The sequence below is a fragment of the Ranitomeya imitator genome, chromosome 4, assembly GCF_032444005.1.
Source record: "Ranitomeya imitator isolate aRanImi1 chromosome 4, aRanImi1.pri, whole genome shotgun sequence".
In the NCBI taxonomy this organism is placed as follows: Eukaryota; Metazoa; Chordata; class Amphibia; order Anura; family Dendrobatidae; genus Ranitomeya; species Ranitomeya imitator.
In genome coordinates this window covers 670,798,038-670,823,776 of record NC_091285.1, presented here as the reverse complement: position 1 = coordinate 670,823,776, position 25,739 = coordinate 670,798,038, and the positions used below count along the sequence as shown (strand labels likewise).

At 40.5% G+C, this 25,739-nt stretch overlaps 1 protein-coding gene across 7 annotated transcripts in view; it reads left to right on the top strand.

Moving 5' to 3' along the window:
• The first annotated feature begins 770 nt into the window (after positions 1–770).
• The window catches only part of CACNA1A (calcium voltage-gated channel subunit alpha1 A), a 473,240-nt gene continuing 448,271 nt past the window's right edge, over positions 771–25,739 (top strand). For 5 of the 7 annotated variants that reach the window (XM_069767267.1, XM_069767264.1, XM_069767266.1 and 2 more), the window contains exon 1: positions 772–1,623. In XM_069767267.1, the coding sequence (XP_069623368.1) occupies positions 1,376–1,623 (248 nt within the window). In that variant the 5' untranslated portion in view covers positions 772–1,375. Of the gene's footprint in view, positions 1,624–25,739 lie in introns of all 7 variants that reach the window. The other 2 variants (XR_011320871.1, XM_069767268.1) reach the window with 2 other exon arrangements.

The following is a 25,739-nucleotide window of genomic DNA, read 5'->3' as shown; positions in this document are numbered from 1 at the left end:
AAGTGTCAGCCCAGGCCAATACATCCTCAGTCTCCCATTTTGCTCACCCCCTGCTGTCACTTTCCACTTGGCTTGTCGTGTTCCTGTCCTCATCCCCCCACTATTAGAGGCTCCTGTGTGGGTTTGGCGGCCAGCTGCTGCAGTGATTGGCCTGGGGCTATGATGTGTAGGTAGGGAGCCAGCAGGAATGACACCTGCACCTTTATCCCCAGTCCCAGTGCTATAGGTGACCCATAGTCTATAGGTGCGCCGGCCGGCGGCCAGTCTTCTCCGGTATGGACTTTGGATGCCTCTTATGGCTCCCAATGGCCGATCCCAGGCAGACCTCAGTATTGCATAGGGCTGGGGGAGTGGTGGGAGTGGAGCGGAGACTGCAGCATATCTCTCCCCTCCTTCTCTTCCAGTCTCTCCCCCTCCCCTGCTGGATCTCTCCCTCCGCTGCTGCTGTGGAGGATTGAGCAGCTTCTTCCAGCACTGGACACATTGGAGCCTCTATACCTAAAATAATGGGGTGTCAAGAATATAATGGAGGTGCCAAGCATTGCTGGAGCCACCCCCCACTCCAGCCCCATTCACCAGCCCATCACCAATCAATCTATAACCCATTGTGAATGATTTTCCCATCTCCAAATGTCATGGTGGCTCCATCGTGAGGTTCTCCAAGACTCCCCCATACTCTGAAGCCTGCCTCATCTCCCTCCTCTCGCTCTCCCTGGGTTCCCCCCACCACCACCACCTCTCGCTCTCTCTTCCTATCACCCACTACCACCACCCTCCTTCTTTTCCACGTCCTCCTCCTCCCACCGCCCTGGACGGATTGCAGGATCTTGAAAGATGCAGCTCTGAAAACGGCAGGTCTGAAAACGGCAGAGCGCACAGGGGAGAGGGTCCGCACCGCAAGACCCCTCAATCTTTTTTTTTTTTATTTTAATTTTCCTTTTTTTTTTCCCTTTTATTATTATTATTGTTTTTTTATTTCTTTTTTGTCATTTTTAAAGAGACGAGTCCTGGCAGTGAGGGAATGTGGGATCGCCCCCTGATCGTAGCCGTCACCTCTCTACAGATATATCTCCATTTGCTGCCACGACCCGGACTTTCGTGCATGAAGACCCTGTATAGAATTCTCTCCGTATTTCTGACTTGTTAATGGGCGGACGTGTCTTCTCCCGATAAGTTGAGAGATCCTCTCGGTATATTCCTGCATTTTCTATAGGAGCACCTGTCTGTGGAGATACCTGAGGAGCGTGCAGTCATCCCCGGGACGCTGCCTGTCTGGATGAGATGTGATGCTTTGCAGCGTCCTTACCTCTTCTTTTCCTACATCTTTTCCTTGCTCCTCACTTTCCGGTAACCCGCGGACTTTGTCCCCGACATCATGGGGGCTCGCTTCGGGGACGAGGTGCCGGCCCGTGGTGGGGGAGGCGCAGGTCGTGGCAGTCGACAAGGTGGGCCCCCGGGGGCCCAGCGGATCTACAAACAGTCAATGGCACAGAGGGCCCGAACTATGGCGCTGTACAACCCGATCCCAGTACGGCAGAGCTGCCTAACCGTCAACCGCTCCCTCTTCCTCTTCAGCGAAGACAACGTGGTGAGGAAATACGCCAAAAAAATCACCGAATGGCCATATCCTTTTCACTCTTGGCATTGGGGGTCCAATAGGCCGTGGTGCACTGTAAGGGTTAAACATGTCTCCATGCCATAATGGTCCACTGTATTTATGTTGATGCCATAAAAACCAAAGAAGTAGAAAAATCTATATCTACAGGAGATGTATGAGTGTCCATCACTATATGTGCGTGTGTTCATCCAGGTCTGGATCGTCATGTGAGTCTGTCCCGTATATACGTGTCCATATGGTGAGGTGTGCTGTGCCCTATATGTCCAACATGTGTGGATGGATCTATGGGATGTGGATATCAACCCGCTCCTATATGGTAAATGGGGCAGCAATGTGCCGTATTGGGGGGTCACTTCTTTATCTTTATTCTATCTATTATCATCTATCTATCTATTATATATCTATTATCTATCTATTATATATCTATTATCTATCTATTATATATTCTCTATCTATTATCTATCTATTATATAACTATTATCTATTATATATTCTCTATCTATTATCTATCTATTATATAACTATTATCTATCTATCTATTATCTATCTATTATGTATTCTCTATCTATTATCTATCTATTATATATCTATTATATATTCTCTATCTATTCTCTATCTATTATCTATCTATCTATCTATCTATCTATTATGTATTCTCTATCTATTATCTATCTATTATATATTCTCTATCTATTCTCTATCTATTATCTATCTATTATCTATCTATTATATATTCTCTATCTGTTATCTATCTATTATCTATCTATTATATATTCTCTATCTATTCTCTATCTATTCTCTATCTATTATCTATCTATTATATATCTATCATCTAGCTATTATATATTCTCTATCTATTATCTATCTATCTATTATCTATCTATTATATATTCTCTATCTATTATCTATCATCTATTTATTATCTATCTCACGCTTTCCTGCTATACATGTGTATATATGTGCAGGTATCAATATGGGCATGCAGCTGATCTGTACAGTATGGTAGCTGTGTATACACACACATATAGACCGTCTGGGCGATGTAATAAATGTGTCAATGAAATGGGCAGCACTATGTATGTCGCTGTCCCCATCATTCACTGTATATGGTTGTGTTGTCTATGAACACTGGGCATAGCATATATAAAACATGTATGGAGCTATATATAGCACTGCAGTGCAATGCTCCATTAATAAATCCGCCTGATAATGCTGCATTCTATGCACATAGCCCAGTGGTTTACCAGCTGACGGAGATGATGGCAGATATAGCCATGGTGATGCTCTGTGTATGCGTTCATGCATTGTATTCTACACCGAACAGTGCATATGTCCCCACTGCAGTGTGCAAGGTGCAGTCGTCCTGGTCATACCTGTGCTCTACATAGGTGTACACTGGAATGTAGACGCACTCGTATGGATCATGTGTACCCGCACTGCACCTGCCCATGTATACAGGGGAGAGGTAATATCATATTCAGAAATGGAAATAGATAATAGATAGATAGATAATAGATAGTTAGATAGATAGTAGATAGATAATAGATAGGTAATAGGTAGATAGATAAATAGATATATATTATCTATTTATATATCTATCTATCATCTATCTATTATCTATCATCTATCTATTATCTATCTATCATCTATTATCTATCTATTATCTATCTATCATTCATCTATTATCTATTTATTATCTATCTATCATTCATCTATTATCTATCTATCATCTATTATCTATCTATTTATTATCTATAATCTATTATCTATCTATTATCTATTTATTATCTATAATCTATCTATCTATCTATCATCTATAATCTATCTATCTATCTATCTATCTATCTATCTATCTATCTATCTATCTATCTATCTATCATCTATTATCTATCTATCTATCTATCTATCTATCTATCTATCATCTATTAGCTATCTGTCTCTCCCATTTCAGGTGTCATATTGGGGTCTGTATTTTGGTAGTGACGTCTGGAGACATCCACCCTCTGGGCTGTTTTCCTGGCGAGATGTGATAGGAGCAGATACTGGTCAGCGCTGGGAGCTTTGCTGCAGACACTGTAGGGCTGTGAGCACATTTGAGGCAAAGCACAGCCCTGAATGGTGATATGGGGGGTGTTGCAACTGCTGCATAATGGGGTTAATGTGCATATAATTTCCATGAGATGGTCGGAGGAGCTGGCGATCTATGAGTTGTAGAGATGTAAAGCAGTGAAACTTATGTATTAGAGAAATTTTTTCAAGGAGTGATTTGATTTTCCTTTTGTATTGTGAATGTGTTTCCTTCTACATCTTGTAGGAATGCTCTACATAAAAAAGAACATAATGTCCCGTGCTGCCACATGTACCACAAGGACAACGAGGCTAGCCTCTGTCAGCACCAGTCACTAGGCTAGATCTCAATATGTTGGGTCTTTCATACCCTAATCAGTTTAGGCTAGTGTACCCACTAATTAACCCATGCCAAAGTGCTCTTCAGGATCCAAGATCTAGAATGCACTGCGTGTACAAAGTGTGCTCCACCCTTCAGCCACAAGCGCCAAGAGGGGACCTGTAATATATCGTGGACTCATCTACATCACATCCTGCTTTGAACAGGTCAATGTCTGCTGTCTACAAGCGTCTGAGTGGTTGAGAGGGTCCAGGTCACCACCATGAGGCCATCCTGGTGTACCCAGTGGTATGGGGTTGTTTCATTATAGGGCAATATGAGTAACACCTCAATTTTACAATTGTTTGGGTGTGAGCACTTTGTGAAGCCCCATTACCTGGCATGTCAAGCTGATTATAAGCATTGTAAATGATCCAGGCTGGATTAATGAGCTGTGGGGCTACTCACGAAGGGGTACATGATGTGATCCAGATGATAGGCTTGAAGTTTGCAGAGCTCTTGGTGCCAAGATCTAATCACAAATTCATCTTTGTTCACAGGTTGGTATTAAAATATAGGTCAATGCTTAAAAAATAAATTTAGATTGGAAGAACTGAGCCTAAAGATAAGCTGGGCCAGTGGTTGGCTATAAGAGATTGATACGAGATTCAATCAACAAGAGGCACAAGGATCCGAGTAGACTTCTGAAAAATACGAGATTGTGTTGACAAGTGGTTGGATCCAATATTCAGATATCCCTTGATTGGCCTCACTTATCCAGAAAAAAACAACGAAAATTAATTTGGACAAGATTAGCTCCAACATTTAGTCATTAATGATCACCATAAATCACTTGGTCAATTCTTGGCCCCAAGATTTTCTTGGTGCAATGCTTCGCTTCATCAATGGTTGCGGTTTTCTACTGGTAACGACGATTGTGTATGTTCATGTGTCCGACTCTGATCACACATACGATAATGCTGGAGAACATTATTTGCCTCCGTAGGATAGATAGTCACCGCCATGGTAGTTTTCTAGATGTTCATGTTATATCACAGATGGACAACTATTCCTGAGGGAATAAATTTGATATTTAGTCTTCGAGCAATTCAGATTGAAATTGCTGACTCCCTAATTCAACGCATGGATAACTCTAACCTTTCCTGCCATATGTATGCTATGTGTCCGTACCACTGACGACAGAATAAGGTTCTGGACGAGAGGAGAAGGTGGACTTTTCTCTTCTCTATTGATAATGTTATCAAGACCATTTCAGGAGCTGAATCGGTTGGAGGGGAGATATATAATAAACCTGACGCCATAAGACATTGAGTGTGCTGGGGGTAAGGGGATTATGTGATATAGACTCTATATTACATGGGTTATGGTCATTAAAGGTGTTCTTTAAGGGGTCATATCCACATCATAAAGTGTCCTTCTGCTTGGACCTTCCATGATCAGCTGACAATAAGTGTTTATTTTCCCTGCAGTGCCTCCACAGGAGAAATTGAGCATTACATGGTGCCAATTCATATCAATGCAGTATAGGACCAGTCCTCCATTGCAAGAGACACTCTTTATAACCATTGTTCCCTCTAACCAAGTGAACACAGAACCCCATTAAATACCCCGTACTTCCCTATAATGGTGTATGTAATTTGGTTTTCTAAGCTGGACCTCCCCTTTATAACCCCAGGTTACCAGTCCCAGGAATACGGTGCTTATAGCTTTAACAACTGTTTCTTTGATGACGCTTGTCTGATTTGCGGAGGTATCTCGTGTGGCAACTTGCTCATGTGGAATAGGACGATTTGCACGGCTGTCAGTCTACCTGACACATGTAAATGGTCACGGCGGCGAGAGAAGCGGCAAATCATTGTCATGTTATGATGTTATATAAAATAAGTTCCACGCTTAATGACTTCTTCTGGAAGTATAAATTGTGTTCCTTCAAGTGCTCACAGATTTCTGACAGCGAATCTGACGTAAGGGAGCCATGTGATGCTCCAAATACCCTACCCAAATACATGACACCATTCCTGGCCATGTGGTCACTACACTGTGTAGAGAGCTGTGTGGCTCCTAATCCGTACGTGGGTTATTACGGCCACCGCAGGAACTGCAAACTGCGGATTGGTGAGCGGACCAGTTGTCCTACCTCTGCCAAATGATGGCCTATCCTCAGGAGGACTCCTTTTATTGCTGTGACACAAGGGTACAATTTTGGTGGCGTCCGGTGACACAGTAGAATCTGGTAATTGTTAGATCAACTCCACTTTGAAGGTGGGAGACGGAGAGAATGTGCTCGGGGATAGAACGGGTTAACATGAGACAGAGGAATCATTGAGATGGCGGCGCGCTGCCGAGGAAAAACGATACTGTGCAATATTCAGGGAATACTATTTCCACAAGTTGATCGGTCACAAACCGATTTTCGGCTCCGGACAGCAGCCTTTGTCAGGTGATCATCTGATGAAGGTTCCTGTCCTGGGTCGAAAACCAGTTTGTGATCCGTCAATTAGTGGACTTCACCAGAGATAATATTATTGGCTGAATATTGCACTGTATATTTTTCCTAGGCAGCGTAGAGGAATCTCGCCGATTCCACTATCTAGTATCAGGTGCATGGCGGACTGCAGACCCAACTTATTGTGTCTTTGATTTTGGGATAACCACCACTTTATATTTGGCTCTTCTGCTGCACTAGTATAATATGTAGATGAAAACTCAAATGGATGACACAAAAGAAGAAAACGTTTATTTGTTCATGCAAGCCATTAAATCCAGAATCTAAATCCGGAAAATGTTAACGTTTCAGTCCTGTATCCGGATCTTCATCAGAAACATGCGAATTGCTAGAGGTGCAATGGAGGAACCATGTAAGAAGTGCTGTAGAGGACATGACTGACGTCACAGGCTGTGTCTTTCATGTGTCAGTCAGTCGCATCCCCCAGAGCACTTCATTCATGGTTCCTCCACTGCACCGCTAGCAATTCGCATCTTTCTGATGAACGACCGAATATGTTTTCTGAATTTACATTCTGGAGTTATTGTATTATATCAATAAATAAACGTTTTCCTCTTTTACATCATTCATTTTTTGCTATCCAATCTGACAACAGCATTCTGTAGGGACAGAGACCTTGATTCCAGCGATGTGTCACTTAATTTACTGGGTGTCGCAGTTATGATAGCGTCACAATATAATGCCACCCGCATCACTGCTTTCTGTGTACATTGTATAGTGACAGAGAACTGCTAATCAGCGCTGGGGGGGAGGGGTGGTTTGACTAGGAGGCACGAACCAGCTAGTCCTGTAGTGATAATCTCCCTCTGATAAAACACTGTCAACAAGAATATCACTTTTTCTAGAGTAGTAAAAGTTCTAATATTTGACACCACCTAAATTCAGTAAAGACAACCAACAGGACCATCGTACTATCTTGAGAGGAGAAAATTGACAACTGGGCAGTGCAGGGGTTTCTTAAAGTAACGGTCATAAAAAGCTGCTGTCCTGCCCACTCGTCTCACACTGCTGCCACCATTGTCGGCCCGCCTTTGGCATTAATAATTGCACCCTGCGTCCACCGAGCATCAGGTCATATTGTCTCCATCTGATATCTATTATTCATATGTTTACTTCACATCCAACCTCACCCTCTAGCAGGAGCAAACTGGCAAATTTCTGCCCCCCCGAGCAATGGATGAGTGATGTCACAAGGCAGGAGGGGGACGCATTTACAGTCCTAAGATGGGGGTCCGCCACTAGACCCTGTGTCATTGCAGAAGATTGGGAGTGCCTGCAGTTTCTAGGCCCTGTGGGCAGTTCAGGGTGGATTCGGGTGGCACCACTGATGACCCACTTTGTGCGGCACCGGTCTGTGTTTTGCTAGGAGGCCAGCAGGGTATGGTGGTTGCATAAGCTGAATGTGTTCATTTACTGTCGATCTTGAGAATTGCATTGCAGCTGCTTCAGCGAGCAGAACTAAATTAAAAAATAAAGCAAACTGCATTTTGTACTTTGCTGAGCGGTGCAGTATTGGTTCGCAGTCAGCTTTCTCTTTGATGGATGCTTCCTCCACAGGCTTTTCCTTTATCGTACGCTTCTCTTATTCTTGCTTCAGTTCATTTGGTGGGGGTGGGGTAATACCATTAGTATACCGTATCAATGAAGAGCACCACAAGTACAAAATGTCACATGAACACGTCTACAAAGGTCAGGATGCAAGTCCATACTGCCACCGCCATGGCCTCCGCACCTTTCTAATCCTATTAATTATACTACACACCTCAGTCTTCCATTTACTGATACGGTGACCATCTCTAAATCCTATCATAATAACGTTCACATGAAGAAATTAGGGACGTTCCTAATAATCTTATTCTGAATGCCCCTCCAATCAGGCCGAAAATCAAGGTAGGATTATAAAACTACTTAACTCATTAACTTCGCTCAATTTTTACCCCCTCCCCTACTGACTAATTTAATTTCATTGTACTGCCAAGAGGTGAGGGGAGAAAAGCGCAGCAATAAACAGATTTTTGATTCAGAAATGTGGTTGTCACTTTTCAAGCCAAAATAGTGACGGCATAAAATAAAGCTGAGACTACTATGTAATAGAAAAACAAAACCACTACCATACTTCCCCCTATGACCAAGAAAATAACCACTATAATACTGCCCCATGTACAAGAATATAACTACTATAATACTGCCCCCTATGTACAGGAATATAACTACTATAATACTACCCCCTATGTACAAGAATATAACTACTATAATACTGCTCTTATGTACAAGAATATAACTACTATAATACTGCCCCCTATGTACAAGAATATAACTACTATAATACTGCCCCTACGTACAAGAATATAACTACTATAATACTGCTCTTATGTACAAGAATATAACTACTATAATACTGCTCCTATGTACAAGAATATAACTACTATAATACTTCCCCCTATGACCAAGAAAATAACCACTATAATACTGCCCCATGTACAAGAATATAACTACTATAATACTGCCCCCTATGTACAGGAATATAACTACTATAATACTACCCCTATATATAAGAATATAACTACTATAATACTGCTCCTATGTACAAGAATATAACTACTATAATACTGCTCCTATGTACAGGAATATAACTACTATAATACTACCCCTATGTACAGGAATATAACTACTATAATACTACCCCTATATATAAGAATATAACTACTATAATACTGCTCCTATGTACAAGAATATAACTACTATAATACTGCCCCTACGTACAAGAATATAACTACTATAATACTGCTCTTATGTACAAGAATATAACTACTATAATACTGCTCCTATGTACAAGAATATAACTACTATAATACTTCCCCCTATGACCAAGAAAATAACCACTATAATACTGCCCCATGTACAAGAATATAACTACTATAATACTGCCCCCTATGTACAGGAATATAACTACTATAATACTACCCCTATATATAAGAATATAACTACTATAATACTGCTCCTATGTACAAGAATATAACTACTATAATACTGCTCCTATGTACAGGAATATAACTACTATAATACTACCCCTATGTACAGGAATATAACTACTATAATACTACCCCTATATATAAGAATATAACTACTATAATACTGCTCCTATGTACAAGAATATAACTACTATAATACTGCTCCTATGTACAAGAATATAGCTACTATAATACTGCCCCCTATGTACAGGAATATAACTACTATAATACTACCCCTATATATAAGAATATAACTACTATAATACTGCTCCTATGTACAAGAATATAACTACTATAATACTGCTCCTATGTACAGGAATATAACTACTATAATACTACCCCTATGTACAGGAATATAACTACTATAATACTACCCCTATATATAAGAATATAACTACTATAATACTGCTCCTATGTACAAGAATATAACTACTATAATACTGCTCCTATGTACAAGAATATAACTACTATAATACTGCCCCTATGTACAAGAATATAACTACTATAATACTGCTCCTATGTACAAGAATATAACTACTATAATACTTCCCCCTATGACCAAGAAAATAACCACTATAATACTGCCCCATGTACAAGAATATAACTAGTATAATACTGCCCCTATGTACAAGAATATAACTACTATAATACTACCCCTATATATAAGAATATAACTACTATAATACTGCTCCTATGTACAAGAATATAACTACTATAATACTTCCCCCTATGACCAAGAAAATAACCACTATAATACTGCCCCATGTACAAGAATATAACTAGTATAATACTGCCCCTATGTACAAGAATATAACTACTATAATACTACCCCTATATATAAGAATATAACTACTATAATACTGCTCCTATGTACAAGAATATAACTACTATAATACTGCCCCCTATGAACAAGAATATAACTACTATAATACTGCCAATATGGACAAGAATATAACTACTATAATACTGCCCCCATATACAAGAATATAACTACTATAATACTGCCCCTTATGTACAAGAATATAACTACTATAATACTGCCCCTATGTACAAGAATATAACTACTATAATACTGCTCCTATGTACAAGAATATAACTACTATAATACTGCTCCTATGTACAAGAATATAACTACTATAATACTGCCAATATGTACAAGAATATAACTACTATAATACTGCCCCTATATACAAGAATATAACTACTATAATACTGCCCCCTATGTACAAGAATATAACTACTATAATACTGCCCCCTATGTACAAGAATGTAACTACTATAACACTGCCCCTATGTACAAGAATATAACTACTATAATACTGCCCCCTATGTACAAGAATATAACTACTGTAATACTGCCCCCTATGTACAAGAATATAACTACTATAATACTGCCCCCTATGTACAAGAATATAACTACTGTAATACTGCCCCCTATGTACAAGAATATAACTACTATAATACTGCCCCCTATGTACAAGAATATAACTACTATAATACTGCCCCCTATGTACAAGAATGTAACTACTATAACACGGCCCCTATGTACAAGAATATAACTACTATAATACTGCCCCCTATGTACAAGAATATAACTACTGTAATACTGCCCCCTATGTACAAGAATATAACTACTATAATACTGCCCCCTATGTACAAGAATATAACCACTATAATACTGCTCCTACGTACAAGAATATAACTAATATAATATTGCTCCTATGTACAAGAATATAAATACTATAATACTGCCCCCTATGTACAAGAATATAACTACTATAATAGCCACTGCTCCTGGCATCTGTTATTGTCTGCAGTGTTAATACCAGGCCGACAGCGCTGCAGCCAATCAGTGAGCTCAGCAGGTCTGCCCAACATGACTACATGAGCTGCTCAGAGGTGCAGGAGCAGCGTCAGACACTCAGCACTGGACCAAAACGTGCAAGTAATGCTGTCTGTTATTTAAAAAAAAAAAACTGCAGTGGTTTTCAGAATCTTTAAACCCAACCCCTTTAAATTATGATAATGAATGGAGTAGTAGTTTTTAGATAATGTAATAAAAGTAGTAGCGAGACAATTTTGACTTGGGCATACAGTACTAATAATGGGTGATATACTTGCCGACTGGTAACAGAGGGGGATTTGAGGTTATATTACTGGACTAATATAGATACCATATGGCCTGGGGTAGGAATATTAGTATTTGGGTAGTATGACTGGAGATGTATCAAGGAGAATAATTAGTAGTTGTGAAGTGATACCAGTTTCGAGACGATATAATTGGATTGGTCGTGTAACAACAGTGATTTTGGGAAGTATTGTTAAGAGATGTGATGCCATCAGTGTAGAAATAGGGAATGTGATGTGATATCACCAGATTGTGAAGTTGGAGATGACGCCATGGTTTTGAGGGGACATCAATGAGTAGTAATGGTGTAAGATCTTGAGAATGTAGTAGTAATAATGTAATATCAGTGAGGTACAATCCTGTAGATGGCATAGTAGTAATGAAGTGGCCTCTGTGGAGTGTAATCTTGAGGATGTAATAATAATGAAAACTAAGAAAGCTTTAAAACAGAAGTGATAATAGTTTATTATTTTAGCAGTTAACAGAAAGTAAAGTAAATGAACAGAAAGAGAAATTTTAATCCAATTCATTAAAGCATCACTACTTGAAAGCACATTTGACAGCAAATTTTTAAGGAACTCGGCAGGAGGTTGTACCAAACATCTTGGAGAACTGACCCCAGATCTTCTGTGTATGAGGCTTGTGTGGATCCTTCTGTCTATTCCTGTGATCCCAGATAGACGGGATGATGTGAGATCAGGGCTCTGCGGGGCCAGATCATCACTTCTAGGACTCCTTGATCTTCTTTATGCTGAAGATGGTTTTTAGTGACACTGGCTGGATGTTTGGAGTAATTTTCCTTCTGCAGAATAAGTTTGATGAATCGGCGATGGTACTGCATGATGGAGAAGTATCTGCCTGTATTTCTCAGCATTGAGGACACAAAGAAATGGGCAATGTTGAGGAACGTAGACGGTGCAGCAGATGAAACACCCATGATTCTTACTTCCTTTTTGTGCCACTGGAGGCTGCTTAGAACTGGCAGTAACCAGTGGCACCCAGCTACTGTTCAGAAATGTCTGGCTAGAAGAAGTCTTCACGGGAGAATAATGGCCATAATCCTACCATTAACATAATAACTAGGCCAAGTGACTCAACTTTGCAATGAAACATGGTAACTTGGGTGCTGAAGAATGTCAACAGGTGCTCTGAACTGAAGACTAGAGATGGGCAAACCCGAACAGTAAAGTTCAGAGTCCATACCGAACACCTACTGTTCGGGCACGTACCCCGAAGAAACACGGACTTCACCAGGAAGTCTGTGCTACTGTTTGGGTTTGGTACCCTGAACAAACTGTTCGGGGTTGGCACCCAAAACACCAGGTGTTTCTCGCGCTGCCATGTGCTTGACAGCACGGCAAACACTGCCTCTGATTGGTGGCAAAATCATTACTGCTGGTCAGACAGCCGTGGTTCCCATGTTGTCAGAAGACAGCATGAGCCTGCAGCTGTGATCGGAGGTATAAAGTTTACCTCCAGTCACTGGCATCGACTTATGGAACTACTACTCCCATCAGGCTAAGCCTGCTGACGCTAATAACAGCAGGTGTGGCTGATGAGAGTATTCATCAGCCAGCTCCTGCGCTCTAAATAAATAATTTTAAAAAAAGAACTTGTGGGCTTCCCTGTATTTTTGATAAGCAGCCAGGCAAAACTGCAACCCTCAGCTGTCAGTTTTAGTAAGGTTGGTTACCAAGAATAGAGGGATCCCCATGACATGACATTAACATTATTTAAATAAATAATTTGAAAAAACAGCATGGGGTCCCCCCATTTTTGACAACCAGACTTGCCCTGTAGCGGTGGTAAGTGGGGTTCATATTTGTGGGGTTGATGTCACCTTTGTATTGTCAGGTGACAACAAGCCCACGGCTTAGTAATGGAGAGGAATCTATAAGACACCTATTCATTACTAATCCTATAGTTACATAGTAAATAAAAACACAGCCAGAATAAACTCTTTTATTTGAAATAAAAAAAATACATTTTACCTTTTCAAAAAAATAAAAACACAGTTATACTCACCTAATGCCTAATTCCACCGAAGCCCTCGTCTCATGTAATAAAATAAAAACCAACGATATCGCTCACCTCTCCGTTGCTCTGTCCCACATCGTAATCCATGTCTGGGGATAAACAGTTTTTAACCTGGATGGTGCCAAGATGCGACCGTCCAGGCTGAGAACCACTGGTGAATGAGCTGCAGCAAACGCAGTGTCAGTGACTGGCGATGACGTCATTGAGTTTACCGCTGGTCACTGAACTATGTGACCTCAGTGAGTTCACCACTAGCACAGTGAAAAAAGTCTCTCATTCCTTGTAGGACATAGTTTGCAGTCCACTCATTATACTGATAGCGTATCTCTGAACTTGCTCCAGTTTTTCAATGTCTGTTTTAAAATGTGGTACCCAGAACTGAACACAGTATTCCAGAAGTGGTAGTGAGGTGGTAAAGTGAAGTATGATCTAGTGGATGTATTATGGATGCAGTATGGTCTTGTGGATATAGTAGTAGTGCAGTGGTAAAGTGGAGTAACGTTTTGTGGATGTATTATAGATGGAGTATGATCTTGTGCATGTAGTAGTAGTGAAGTGGTAAAGTGAAGTATGACCTTGTGGCTGTATTGTGGATCTATTGTGGATTCAGTAGTAGTGGTACATGTGGAGTGGGATCTTGTGGCTGTATTGTGGATCTATCGTGGATTTAGTAGTAGTGGTACATGTGAAGTAGGATCTTGTGGCTGTATTGTGGATTTAGTAGTAGTGGTACATGTGGAGTAGAATCTTGTGGCTGTATTGTAGATCTATTGTGGATTTAGTAGTAGTGGTACATGTGGAGTAGGATCTTGTGGCTGTATTGTGGATCTATTGTGGATTTAGTAGTAGTGGTACATGTGGAGTAGGATCTTGTGGATGTATTGTGGATTTAGTAGTACTGGTACATGTGGAGTATGATCTTGTGGATGTATTGTGGATTTAGTAGTAGTGGTACATGTGGAGTAGGATCTTGTGGATTTATTGTGGATTTAGTAGTAGTGGTACATGTGGAGTAGAATCTTGTGGCTGTATTGTAGATCTATTGTGGATTTAGTAGTAGTGGTACATGTGGAGTAGGATCTTGCTGCTGTATTGTGGATTTAGTAGTAGTGGTCCATGTGGAGTACGATATTGTGGCTGTATTGTGGATTTAGTAGTAGTGGTACATATGGAGAAGGATCTTGTGGCTGTATTGTGGATCTACTGTGGATTTAGTAGTAGTGGTACATGTGGAGTATGACCTTGTGGCTGTATTGTGGATGTATTGTGGATTTAGTAGTAGTGGTACATGTGGAGTACGATCTTATGGCTGTATTGTGGATCTATTGTGGATTTAGTAGTAGTGGTACATGTGGAGTAGGATCTTATGGATGTATTGTGGATTTAATAGTAGTGGTACATGTGGAGTACGATTTTGTGGCTGTATTGTGGATCTATTGTGGATTTAGTAGTCGTGGTACATGTGGAGTAGGATCTTATGGCTGTATTGTGGATTTAGTAGTAGTAGTGGTACATGTGGAGTAGGATCTTGTGGCTGTATTGTGGATCTATTGTGGATTTAGTAGTAGTGGTACATGTGGAGTATGACCTTGTGGCTGTATTGTGGATTTAGTAGTAGTGGTACATGTGGAGTAGGATCTTGTGGCTGTATTGTGGATCTACTGTGGATTTAGTAGTAGTGGTACATGCAGAGTATGACCTTGTGGCTGTATTGTGGATGTATTGTGGATTTAGTAGTAGTGGTACATGTGGAGGAGGATCTTGTGGATGTATTGTGGATTTAGTAGTAGTGGTACATGTGGAGTAGGATCGTGTGGCTGTATTGTGGATGTATTGTGGATCTAGTAGTAGTGGTACATGTGGAGTAGGATCTTGTGGCTGTATTGTGGATCTACTGTGGATTTAGTAGTAGTGGTACATGCAGAGTATGACCTTGTGGCTGTATTGTGGATGTATTGTGGATTTAGTAGTAGTGGTACATGTGGAGTACGATCTTGTGACTGTATTGTGGATGTATTGTGGATTTAGTAGTAGTGGTACATGTGGAGTAGGATCTTGTGGATGTATTGTGGATTTAGTAGTAGTGGTACATGTGGAGTATGATCTTGTGGATGTATTGTGGATTTAGTAGTAGTGGTAAATGTGGAGTAGGATCTTGTGGATGTATTGTGGATTTAGTAGTAGTGGTACATGTGGAGTATGATCTTGTGGATGTATTGTGGATTTAGTAGTAGTGGTACATGTGGAGTAGGATTTTGTGGATGTATTGTGGATTTAGTAGTAGTGGTACATGTGGAGTAGGATCTTGTGGATGTATTGTGGATTTAGTAGTAGTGGTACATGTGGAGTATGATATTGTGGATGTATTGTGGATTTAGTAGTAGTGGTACATGTGGAGTAGGATCTTGTGGATGTATTGTGGATTTAGTAGTAGTGGTACATGTGGAGTAGGATCTTGTGGATGTATTGTGGATTTAGTAGTAGTGGTACATGTGGAGTAGGATCTTGTGGATGTATTGTGGATTTAGTAGTGGTACATGTGGAGTATGATCTTGTGGATGTATTGTGGATTTAGTAGTAGTGGTACATGTGGAGTAGGATCTTGTGGATGTATTGTGGATTTAGTAGTAGTGGTACATGTGGAGTAGGATCTTGTGGCTGTATTGTGGATCTATTGTGGATTTAGTAGTAGTGGTACATGTGGAGTATGATCTTGTGGCTGTATTGTGGATTTAGTAGTAGTGGTACATGTGGAGTAGGATCTTGTGGATGTATTGTGGATTTAGTAGTATTAGTACATGTGGAGTATGATCTTGTGGCTGTATTGTGGATGTATTGTGGATTTAGTAGTAGTGGTACATGTGGAGTAGGATCTTGTGGATGTATTGTGGATTTAGTAGTACTGATACATGTGGAGTATGATCTTGTGGATGTATTGTGGATTTAGTAGTAGTGGTACATGTGGAGTAGGATCTTGTGGATTTATTGTGGATTTAGTAGTAGTGGTACATGTGGAATAGGATCTTGTGACTGTATTGTAGCTGTATTGTGGATTTAGTAGTAGTGGTACATGTGGCGTAGGATCTTATGGAGCTATTGTGGATTTAGTAGTAGTGGTCCATGTGGACTATGATCTTGTGGCTGTATTGTGGATCTATTGTGGATTTAGCAGTAGTGGTATATGTGGAGTACGATCTTGTGGCTGTATTGTAGATCTATTGTGGATTTAGTAGTAGTGGTCCATGTGGAGTAGGATCTTGTGGCTGTATTGTGGATCTATTGTGGATTTAGTAGTAGTGGTACATGTGGAGTAGGATCTTGTGGCTGTATTGTGGATCTATTGTGGATTTAGTAGTAGTGGTACATGTGGAGTAGGATCTTGTGGATGTATTGTGGATTTAGTAGTAGTGGTACATGTGGAGTACGATCTTGTGACTGTATTGTGGATCTATTGTGGATTTAGTAGTAGTGGTACATGTGGAGTATGACCTTGTAGCTGTATTGTGGATTTAGTAGTAGTGATACATGTGGAGTAGGATCTTGTGGATGTATTGTGGATTTAGTGGTAGTGGTACATGTGGAGTATGATCTTGTGGATGTATTGTGGATTTAGTAGTAGTGGTACATGTGGAGTATGATCTTGTGGATGTATTGTGGATTTAGTAGTAGTGGTACATGTGGAGTAGGATCTTGTGGATGTATTGTGGATTTAGTAGTAGTGGTATATGTAGAGTAGGATCGTGTGGATGTATTGTGGATTTAGTAGTAGTGGTACATGTGGAGTATGATCTTGTGGCTGTATTGTGGATGTATTGTGGATTTAGTAGTAGTGATACATGTGGAGTAGGATCTTGTGGATGTATTGTGGATTTAGTAGTAGTGGTACATGTGGAGTATGATCTTGTGACTGTATTGTGGATGTATTGTAGATTTAGTAGTAGTGATACATGTGGAGTAGGATCTTGTGGATGTATTGTGGATTTAGTAGATGTGGAGTACATGTACTAGTAGATGTGGTACATGTGGAGTATGATCTTGTGACTGTATTGTAGCTGTATTGTGGATTTAGTAGTAGTGGTACATGTGGAGTAGGATCTTATGGATCTATTGTGGATTTAGTAGTAGTGGTCCATGTGGAGTAGGATCTTGTGGCTGTATTGTGGATGTATTGTGGATTTAGTAGTAGTGGTACATGTGGAGTAGGATCTTGAGGCTGTATTGTGGATCTATTGTGGATTTAGTAGTAATGGTCCATGTGGAGTACGATCTTGTGGCTGTATTGTGGATCTATTGTGGATTTAGCAGTAGTGGTACATGTGGAGTAGGATCTTGTGGCTGTATTGTGGATCTATTGTGGATTTAGCAGTAGTGGTACATGTGGAGTAGGATCTTGTGGATGTATTGTGGATTTAGTTGTAGTGGTACATGTGGAGTAGGATCTTGTGGATGTATTGTGGATTTAGTAGTAGTGGTACATGTGGAGTATGATCTTGTGGATGTATTGTGGATTTAGTAGTAGTGGTACATGTGAAGTAGGATCTTGTGGATGTATTGTGGATTTAGTAGTAGTGGTACATGTGGAGTAGGATCTTGTGGATGTATTGTGGATTTAGTAGTAGTGGTACATGTGGAGTAGGAATTTGTGGATTTAGTAGTAGTGGTACATGTGGAGTAAGATCTTGTGGCTGTATTGTGGATCTATTGTGGATTTAGTAGTAGTGGTACATGTGGAGTATGATCTTGTGGATGTATTGTGGATTTAGTAGTATTTGTACATGTGGAGTATGATCTTGTGGCTGTATTGTGGATCTATTGTGGATTTAGTAGTAGTGGTACATGTGGAGTAGGATCTTGTGGATGTATTGTGGATTTAGTAGTACTGGTACATGTGGAGTATGATCTTGTGGATGTATTGTGGATTTAGTAGTAGTGGTACATGTGGAGTAGGATCTTGTGGATTTATTGTGGATTTAGTAGTAGTGGTACATGTGGAGTAGGATCTTGTGACTGTATTGTAGCTGTATTGTGGATTTAGTAGTAGTGGTACATGTGGCGTAGGATCTTATGGAGCTATTGTGGATTTAGTAGTAGTGGTCCATGTGGACTATGATCTTGTGGCTGTATTGTGGATCTATTGTGGATTTAGCAGTAGTGGTATATGTGGAGTACGATCTTGTGGCTGTATTGTAGATCTATTGTGGATTTAGTAGTAGTGGTCCATGTGGAGTAGGATCTTGTGGCTGTATTGTGGATCTATTGTGGATTTAGTAGTAGTGGTACATGTGGAGGAGGATCTTGTGGCTGTATTGTAGATCTTTTGTGGATTTAGTAGTAGTGGTAAATGTGGAGTAGGATCTTGTGGCTGTATTGTGGATTTAGTAGTAGTGGTACATGTGGAGTAGGATCTTGTGGATGTATTGTGGATTTAGTAGTAGTGGTACATGTGGAGTACGATCTTGTGACTGTATTGTGGATCTATTGTGGATTTAGTAGTAGTGGTACATGTGGAGTATGACCTTGTAGCTGTATTGTGGATTTAGTAGTAGTGGTACATGTGGAGTAGGATCTTGTGGATGTATTGTGGATTTAGTGGTAGTGGTACATGTGGAGTATGATCTTGTGGATGTATTGTGGATTTAGTAGTAGTGGTACATGTGGAGTAGGATCTTGTGGATTTAGTAGTAGTGGTACATGTGGAGTATGATCTTGTGGATGTATTGTGGATTTAGTAGTAGTGGTACATGGGGAGTAGGATATTGTGGATGTATTGTGGATTTAGTAGTAGTGGTATATGTAGAGTAGGATCGTGTGGATGTATTGTGGATTTAGTAGTAGTGGTACATGTGGAGTATGATCTTGTGGCTGTATTGTGGATGTATTGTGGATTTAGTAGTAGTGATACATGTGGAGTAGGATCTTGTGGCTGTATTGTGGATCTATTGTGGATTTAGTAGTAATGGTCCATGTGGAGTACGATCTTGTGGCTGTATTGTGGATCTATTGTGGATTTAGCAGTAGTGGTACATGTGGAGTAGGATCTTGTGGCTGTATTGTGGATCTATTGTGGATTTAGCAGTAGTGGTACATGTGGAGTAGGATCTTGTGGATGTATTGTGGATTTAGTAGTAGTGGTACATGTGGAGTAGGATCTTGTGGATGTATTGTGGATTTAGTAGTAGTGGTACATGTGGAGTATGATCTTGTGGATGTATTGTGGATTTAGTAGTAGTGGTACATGTGGAGTATGATCTTGTGGATCTATTGTGGATTTAGCAGTAGTGGTACATGTGGAGTAGGATCTTGTGGCTGTATTGTGGATCTATTGTGGATTTAGCAGTAGTGGTACATGTGGAGTAGGATCTTGTGGATGTATTGTGGATTTAGTAGTGGTACATGTGGAGTAGGATCTTGTGGATGTATTGTGGATTTAGTAGTAGTGGTACATGTGGAGTATGATCTTGTGGATGTATTGTGGATTTAGTAGTAGTGGTACATGTGGAGTAGGATCTTGTGGATGTATTGTGGATTTAGTAGTAGTGGTACATGTGGAGTAGGATCTTGTGGATGTATTGTGGATTTAGTAGTAGTGGTACATGTGGAGTAGGAATTTGTGGATTTAGTAGTAGTGGTACATGTGGAGTAGGATCTTGTGGCTGTATTGTGGATCTATTGTGGATTTAGTAGTAGTGGTACATGTGGAGTATGATCTTGTGGCTGTATTGTGGATTTAGTAGTAGTGGTACATGTGGAGTAGGATCTTGTGGATGTATTGTGGATTTAGTAGTATTAGTACATGTGGAGTATGATCTTGTGGCTGTATTGTGGATGTATTGTGGATTTAGTAGTAGTGGTACATGTGGAGTAGGATCTTGTGGATGTATTGTGGATTTAGTAGTACTGGTACATGTGGAGTATGATCTTGTGGATGTATTGTGGATTTAGTAGTAGTGGTACATGTGGAGTAGGATCTTGTGGATTTATTGTGGATTTAGTAGTAGTGGTACATGTGGAGTAGGATCTTGTGACTGTATTGTAGCTGTATTGTGGATTTAGTAGTAGTGGTACATGTAGCGTAGGATCTTATGGAGCTATTGTGGATTTAGTAGTAGTGGTCCATGTGGACTATGATCTTGTGGCTGTATTGTGGATCTATTGTGGATTTAGCAGTAGTGGTATATGTGGAGTACGATCTTGTGGCTGTATTGTAGATCTATTGTCGATTTAGTAGTAGTGGTCCATGTGGAGTAGGATCTTGTGGCTGTATTGTGGATCTATTGTGGATTTAGTAGTAGTGGTACATGTGGAGTAGGATCTTGTGGCTGTATTGTGGATCTATTGTGGATTTAGTAGTAGTGGTACATGTGGAGTAGGATCTTGTGGCTGTATTGTGGATTTAGTAGTAGTGGTACATGTGGAGTAGGATCTTGTGGATGTATTGTGGATTTAGTAGTAGTGGTACATGTGGAGTACGATCTTGTGACTGTATTGTGGATCTATTGTGGATTTAGTAGTAGTGGTACATGTGGAGTATGACCTTGTAGCTGTATTGTGGATTTAGTAGTAGTGGTACATGTGGAGTAGGATCTTGTGGATGTATTGTGGATTTAGTGGTAGTGGTACATGTGGAGTATGATCTTGTGGATGTATTGTGGATTTAGTAGTAGTGGTACATGTGGAGTAGGATCTTGTGGATTTATTGTGGATTTAGTAGTGGTGGTACATGTGGAGTATGATCTTGTGGATGTATTGTGGATTTAGTAGTAGTGGTACATGTGGAGTAGGATCTTGTGGATGTATTGTGGATTTATTAGTAGTGGTATATGTAGAGTAGGATCGTGTGGATGTATTGTGGATTTAGTAGTAGTGGTACATGTGGAGTATGATCTTGTGGATGTATTGTGGATTTAGTAGTAGTGATACATGTGGAGTAGGATCTTGTGGATGTATTGTGGATTTAGTAGTAGTGGTACATGTGGAGTATGATCTTGTGACTGTATTGTGGATGTATTGTAGATTTAGTAGTAGTGATACATGTGGAGTAGGATCTTGTGGATGTATTGTGGATTTAGTAGATGTGGAGTACATGTACTAGTAGATGTGGTACATGTGGAGTATGATCTTGTGACTGTATTGTAGCTGTATTGTGGATTTAGTAGTAGTGGTACATGTGGAGTAGAATCTTATGGATCTATTGTGGATTTAGTAGTAGTGGTCCATGTGGAGTAGGATCTTGTGGCTGTATTGTGGATGTATTGTGGATTTAGTAGTAGTGGTACATGTGGAGTAGGATCTTGTGGCTGTATTGTGGATCTATTGTGGATTTAGTAGTAATGGTCCATGTGGAGTACGATCTTGTGGCTGTATTGTGGATCTATTGTGGATTTAGCAGTAGTGGTACATGTGGAGTAGGATCTTGTGGCTGTATTGTGGATCTATTGTGGATTTAGCAGTAGTGGTACATGTGGAGTAGGATCTTGTGGATGTAGTATTAGTTGTAGTGAGGTTATTTGAGGATGCAGTAGTAAGGTGATCATCGGTCGGGTAGTTGCTTACATTTGTAGCAGCAGGCGGAGATCTTGAGGATGCAGAGCGTAGTATTTGTGAAGATGGAATAGTTGTAGTGAAGTTTTACGAGTGCGGTATAATTTTGTCATGGTAGCAGCATTACTAGTGATGTGATATAAGTGGGGTATGGTCCGGCTTTACATTAAAATGCTCTAATACATAAATCCTGATATATTTTACATGCAGGGAATTCACACAGGAACACCGTGGATAGGGTGATGATAATCGCCACCTCGAGTGGGAAGCGTTTTAGGCTTTACGTACATAGACTTGTAGGAATTACAGAACACTAGCGATGGAGATGAGGATCCAGACAGCAGACGGGGCTTTATCTATATGTCTACAGAATATATATGGAGATTCCAGACACAGTACTTCATGTAAAACTATATGTCCACGTAATGGAAGCATGGTGCAGCCGAGCCTGGGATAGTGGGAGGTGATCAGCCATTGGGGCATGCTGTAAGCCTGGGGCAGATACAGGGAGCAGGACACCGGGAGAGAAGAGCACAGCAGGGGTCTCCTTGCAGACAGGCTTTAGGCTATGCACATACGTTGAATATTTGCAACAGATGTGTATTTTTCATGTGTTTTTACTTGCAATTTTTCCCAAAGGATTGACTTGCTGCATATATGAAAAAAAAATGCTTGGATGGTTAAAATCTGCAAGGAAAATACAAGCCACATTTCATAAATCTCCTTCACTTTTCTGTTATTGTAAAAATGCATGGAAAAAAATGCAGCAAAGACGCAGCATGTGAGCAAGTCTTTACTATGTAAAAGTGCTGCACATGCCAATGAGAGGTACAGGAGCTGTATACAGGAGTTGGGTGTGTACAGATAACGGGTGGATTACCAGAACTGCAAGGTATATAGTCACATAGGGCAGACTATCAAAGCTAATACAAGGTGTATTGGGATAGTTTTATGAGACATACAACAGGGACCAAAGTATTGGGACGCCTCCAGGAGATTTTCTGACCTCCCATTCTACATCCATAAACATTAATATGGAGTCGGACCTCTGCAGCTAGAACAGCTCCCGCTCTCCTGGGAAGGTATTTCCACAAGATTTTGGAAGCATCTGTGGGATAATTTGCCCCTTTTTCCAGAGCAGCATTTCTGAGGTCAGACTCTCATGTTGGGGGAGGCCGGGCTCACAGTCTCTCGTCTAGTTGTTGGATGTGGCTGAGGTCTGTGCGGCCGCTCATGTTCTTACCACTCCATGTCTGTATGGACCTTGTGCACTGGGCACAGAAAAGGGTCTTCTCCAAACTGTTCCTACAAAACTGGAGGCTACAATTGTCCACAATGTCTTGTGCTGAAGAATTAAGATTTCCCTTCACTGGAACTGAGGGCCAAGGCAACCAACTGATAGCAAGCCCATAGCATTACACTCCTCCACCATCGGTACAGGGGGCACAATGCTGTCAAAGGCGGGTAACGTTTTCCTGCCATTCATGAAACCCAGACTCCTCCATCAGACGCAGATAGAGAAGTATGATCCGTCACCGCACAGAACACGTCTCCTCCAGAGTCCAGTGGCGGCTTTACACCACTCCATCCGACGCTTGGCATTGTGCTTGGCGATGTAAGGCTGCATGCAGCTGCTCAGCCATGAAGCTCCCATAGGGGGTGAAGTATTTGTGCAGAATCCAACCAGAGGAGCAGCACTTTTAGACCTAATACTATCTAATAGACCTGACAGAATAACAAATCTGCAGGTGGTTGGGCATCTAGGAAATAGCGACCACAATATTGTGCAGTTTCACCTGTCTTTCACTAGGGGGACTTGTCAGGGAGTCACAAAAACACTGAACTTTAGGAAGGCAAAGTTTGACCAGCTTAGAGATGCCCTTAATCTGGTAGACTGGGACAATATCCTCAGAAATAAGAATACAGATAATAAATGGGAAATGTTTAAGAACATCCTAAATAGGCAGTGTAAGCGGTTTATACCTTGTGGGAATAAAAGGACTAGAAATAGGAAAAACCCAATGTGGCTAAACAAAGAAGTAAGACAGGCAATTAACAGTAAAAAGAAAGCATTTGCACTACTAAAGCAGGATGGCACCATTGAAGCTCTAAAAAACTATAGGGAGAAAAATACTTTATCTAAAAAACTAATTAAAGCTGCCAAAAAGGAAACAGAGAAGCACATTGCTAAGGAGAGTAAAACTAATCCCAAACTGTTCTTCAACTATATCAATAGTAAAAGAATAAAAACTGAAAATGTAGGCCCCTTAAAAAATAGTGAGGAAAGAATGGTTGTAGATGACGAGGAAAAAGCTAACATATTAAACACCTTCTTCTCCACGGTATTCACGGTGGAAAATGAAATGCTAGGTGAAATCCCAAGAAACAATGAAAACCCTTTATTAAGGGTCACCAATCTAACCCAAGAAGAGGTGCGAAATCGGCTAAATAAGATTAAAATAGATAAATCTCCGGGTCCGGATGGCATACACCCACGAGTACTAAGAGAACTAAGTAATGTAATAGATAAACCATTATTTCTTATTTTTAGGGACTCCATAGTGACGGGGTCTGTTCCGCAGGACTGGCGCATAGCAAATGTGGTGCCAATATTCAAAAAGGGCTCTAAAAGTGAACCTGGAAATTATAGGCCAGTAAGTCTAACCTCTATTGTTGGTAAAATATTTGAAAGGTTTCTGAGGGATGTTATTCTGGATTATCTCAATGAGAATAACTGTTTAACTCCATATCAGCATGGGTTTATGAGAAATCGCTCCTGTCAAACCAATCTAATCAGTTTTTATGAAGAGGTAAGCTATAGGCTGGACTACGGTGAGTCATTGGACGTGGTATATCTCGATTTTTCCAAAGCGTTTGATACCGTGCCGCACAAGAGGTTGGTACAGAAAATGAGAATGCTTGGTCTGGGGGAAAATGTGTGTAAATGGGTTAGTAACTGGCTTAGTGATAGAAAGCAGAGGGTGGTTATAAATGGTATAGTCTCTAACTGGGTCGCTGTGACCAGTGGGGTACCGCAGGGGTCAGTATTGGGACCTGTTCTCTTCAACATATTCATTAATGATCTGGTAGAAGGTTTACACAGTAAAATATCGATATTTGCAGATGATACAAAACTATGTAAAGCAGTTAATACAAGAGAAGATAGTATTCTGCTACAGATGGATCTGGATAAGTTGGAAACTTGGGCTGAAAGGTGGCAGATGAGGTTTAACAATGATAAATGTAAGGTTATACACATGGGAAGAAGGAATCAATATCACCATTACACACTGAATGGGAAACCACTGGGTAAATCTGACAGGGAGAAGGACTTGGGGATCCTAGTTAATGATAAACTTACCTGGAGCAGCCAGTGCCAGGCAGCAGCTGCCAAGGCAAACAGGATCATGGGGTGCATTAAAAGAGGTCTGGATACACATGATGAGAGCATTATACTGCCTCTGTACAAATCCCTAGTTAGACCGCACATG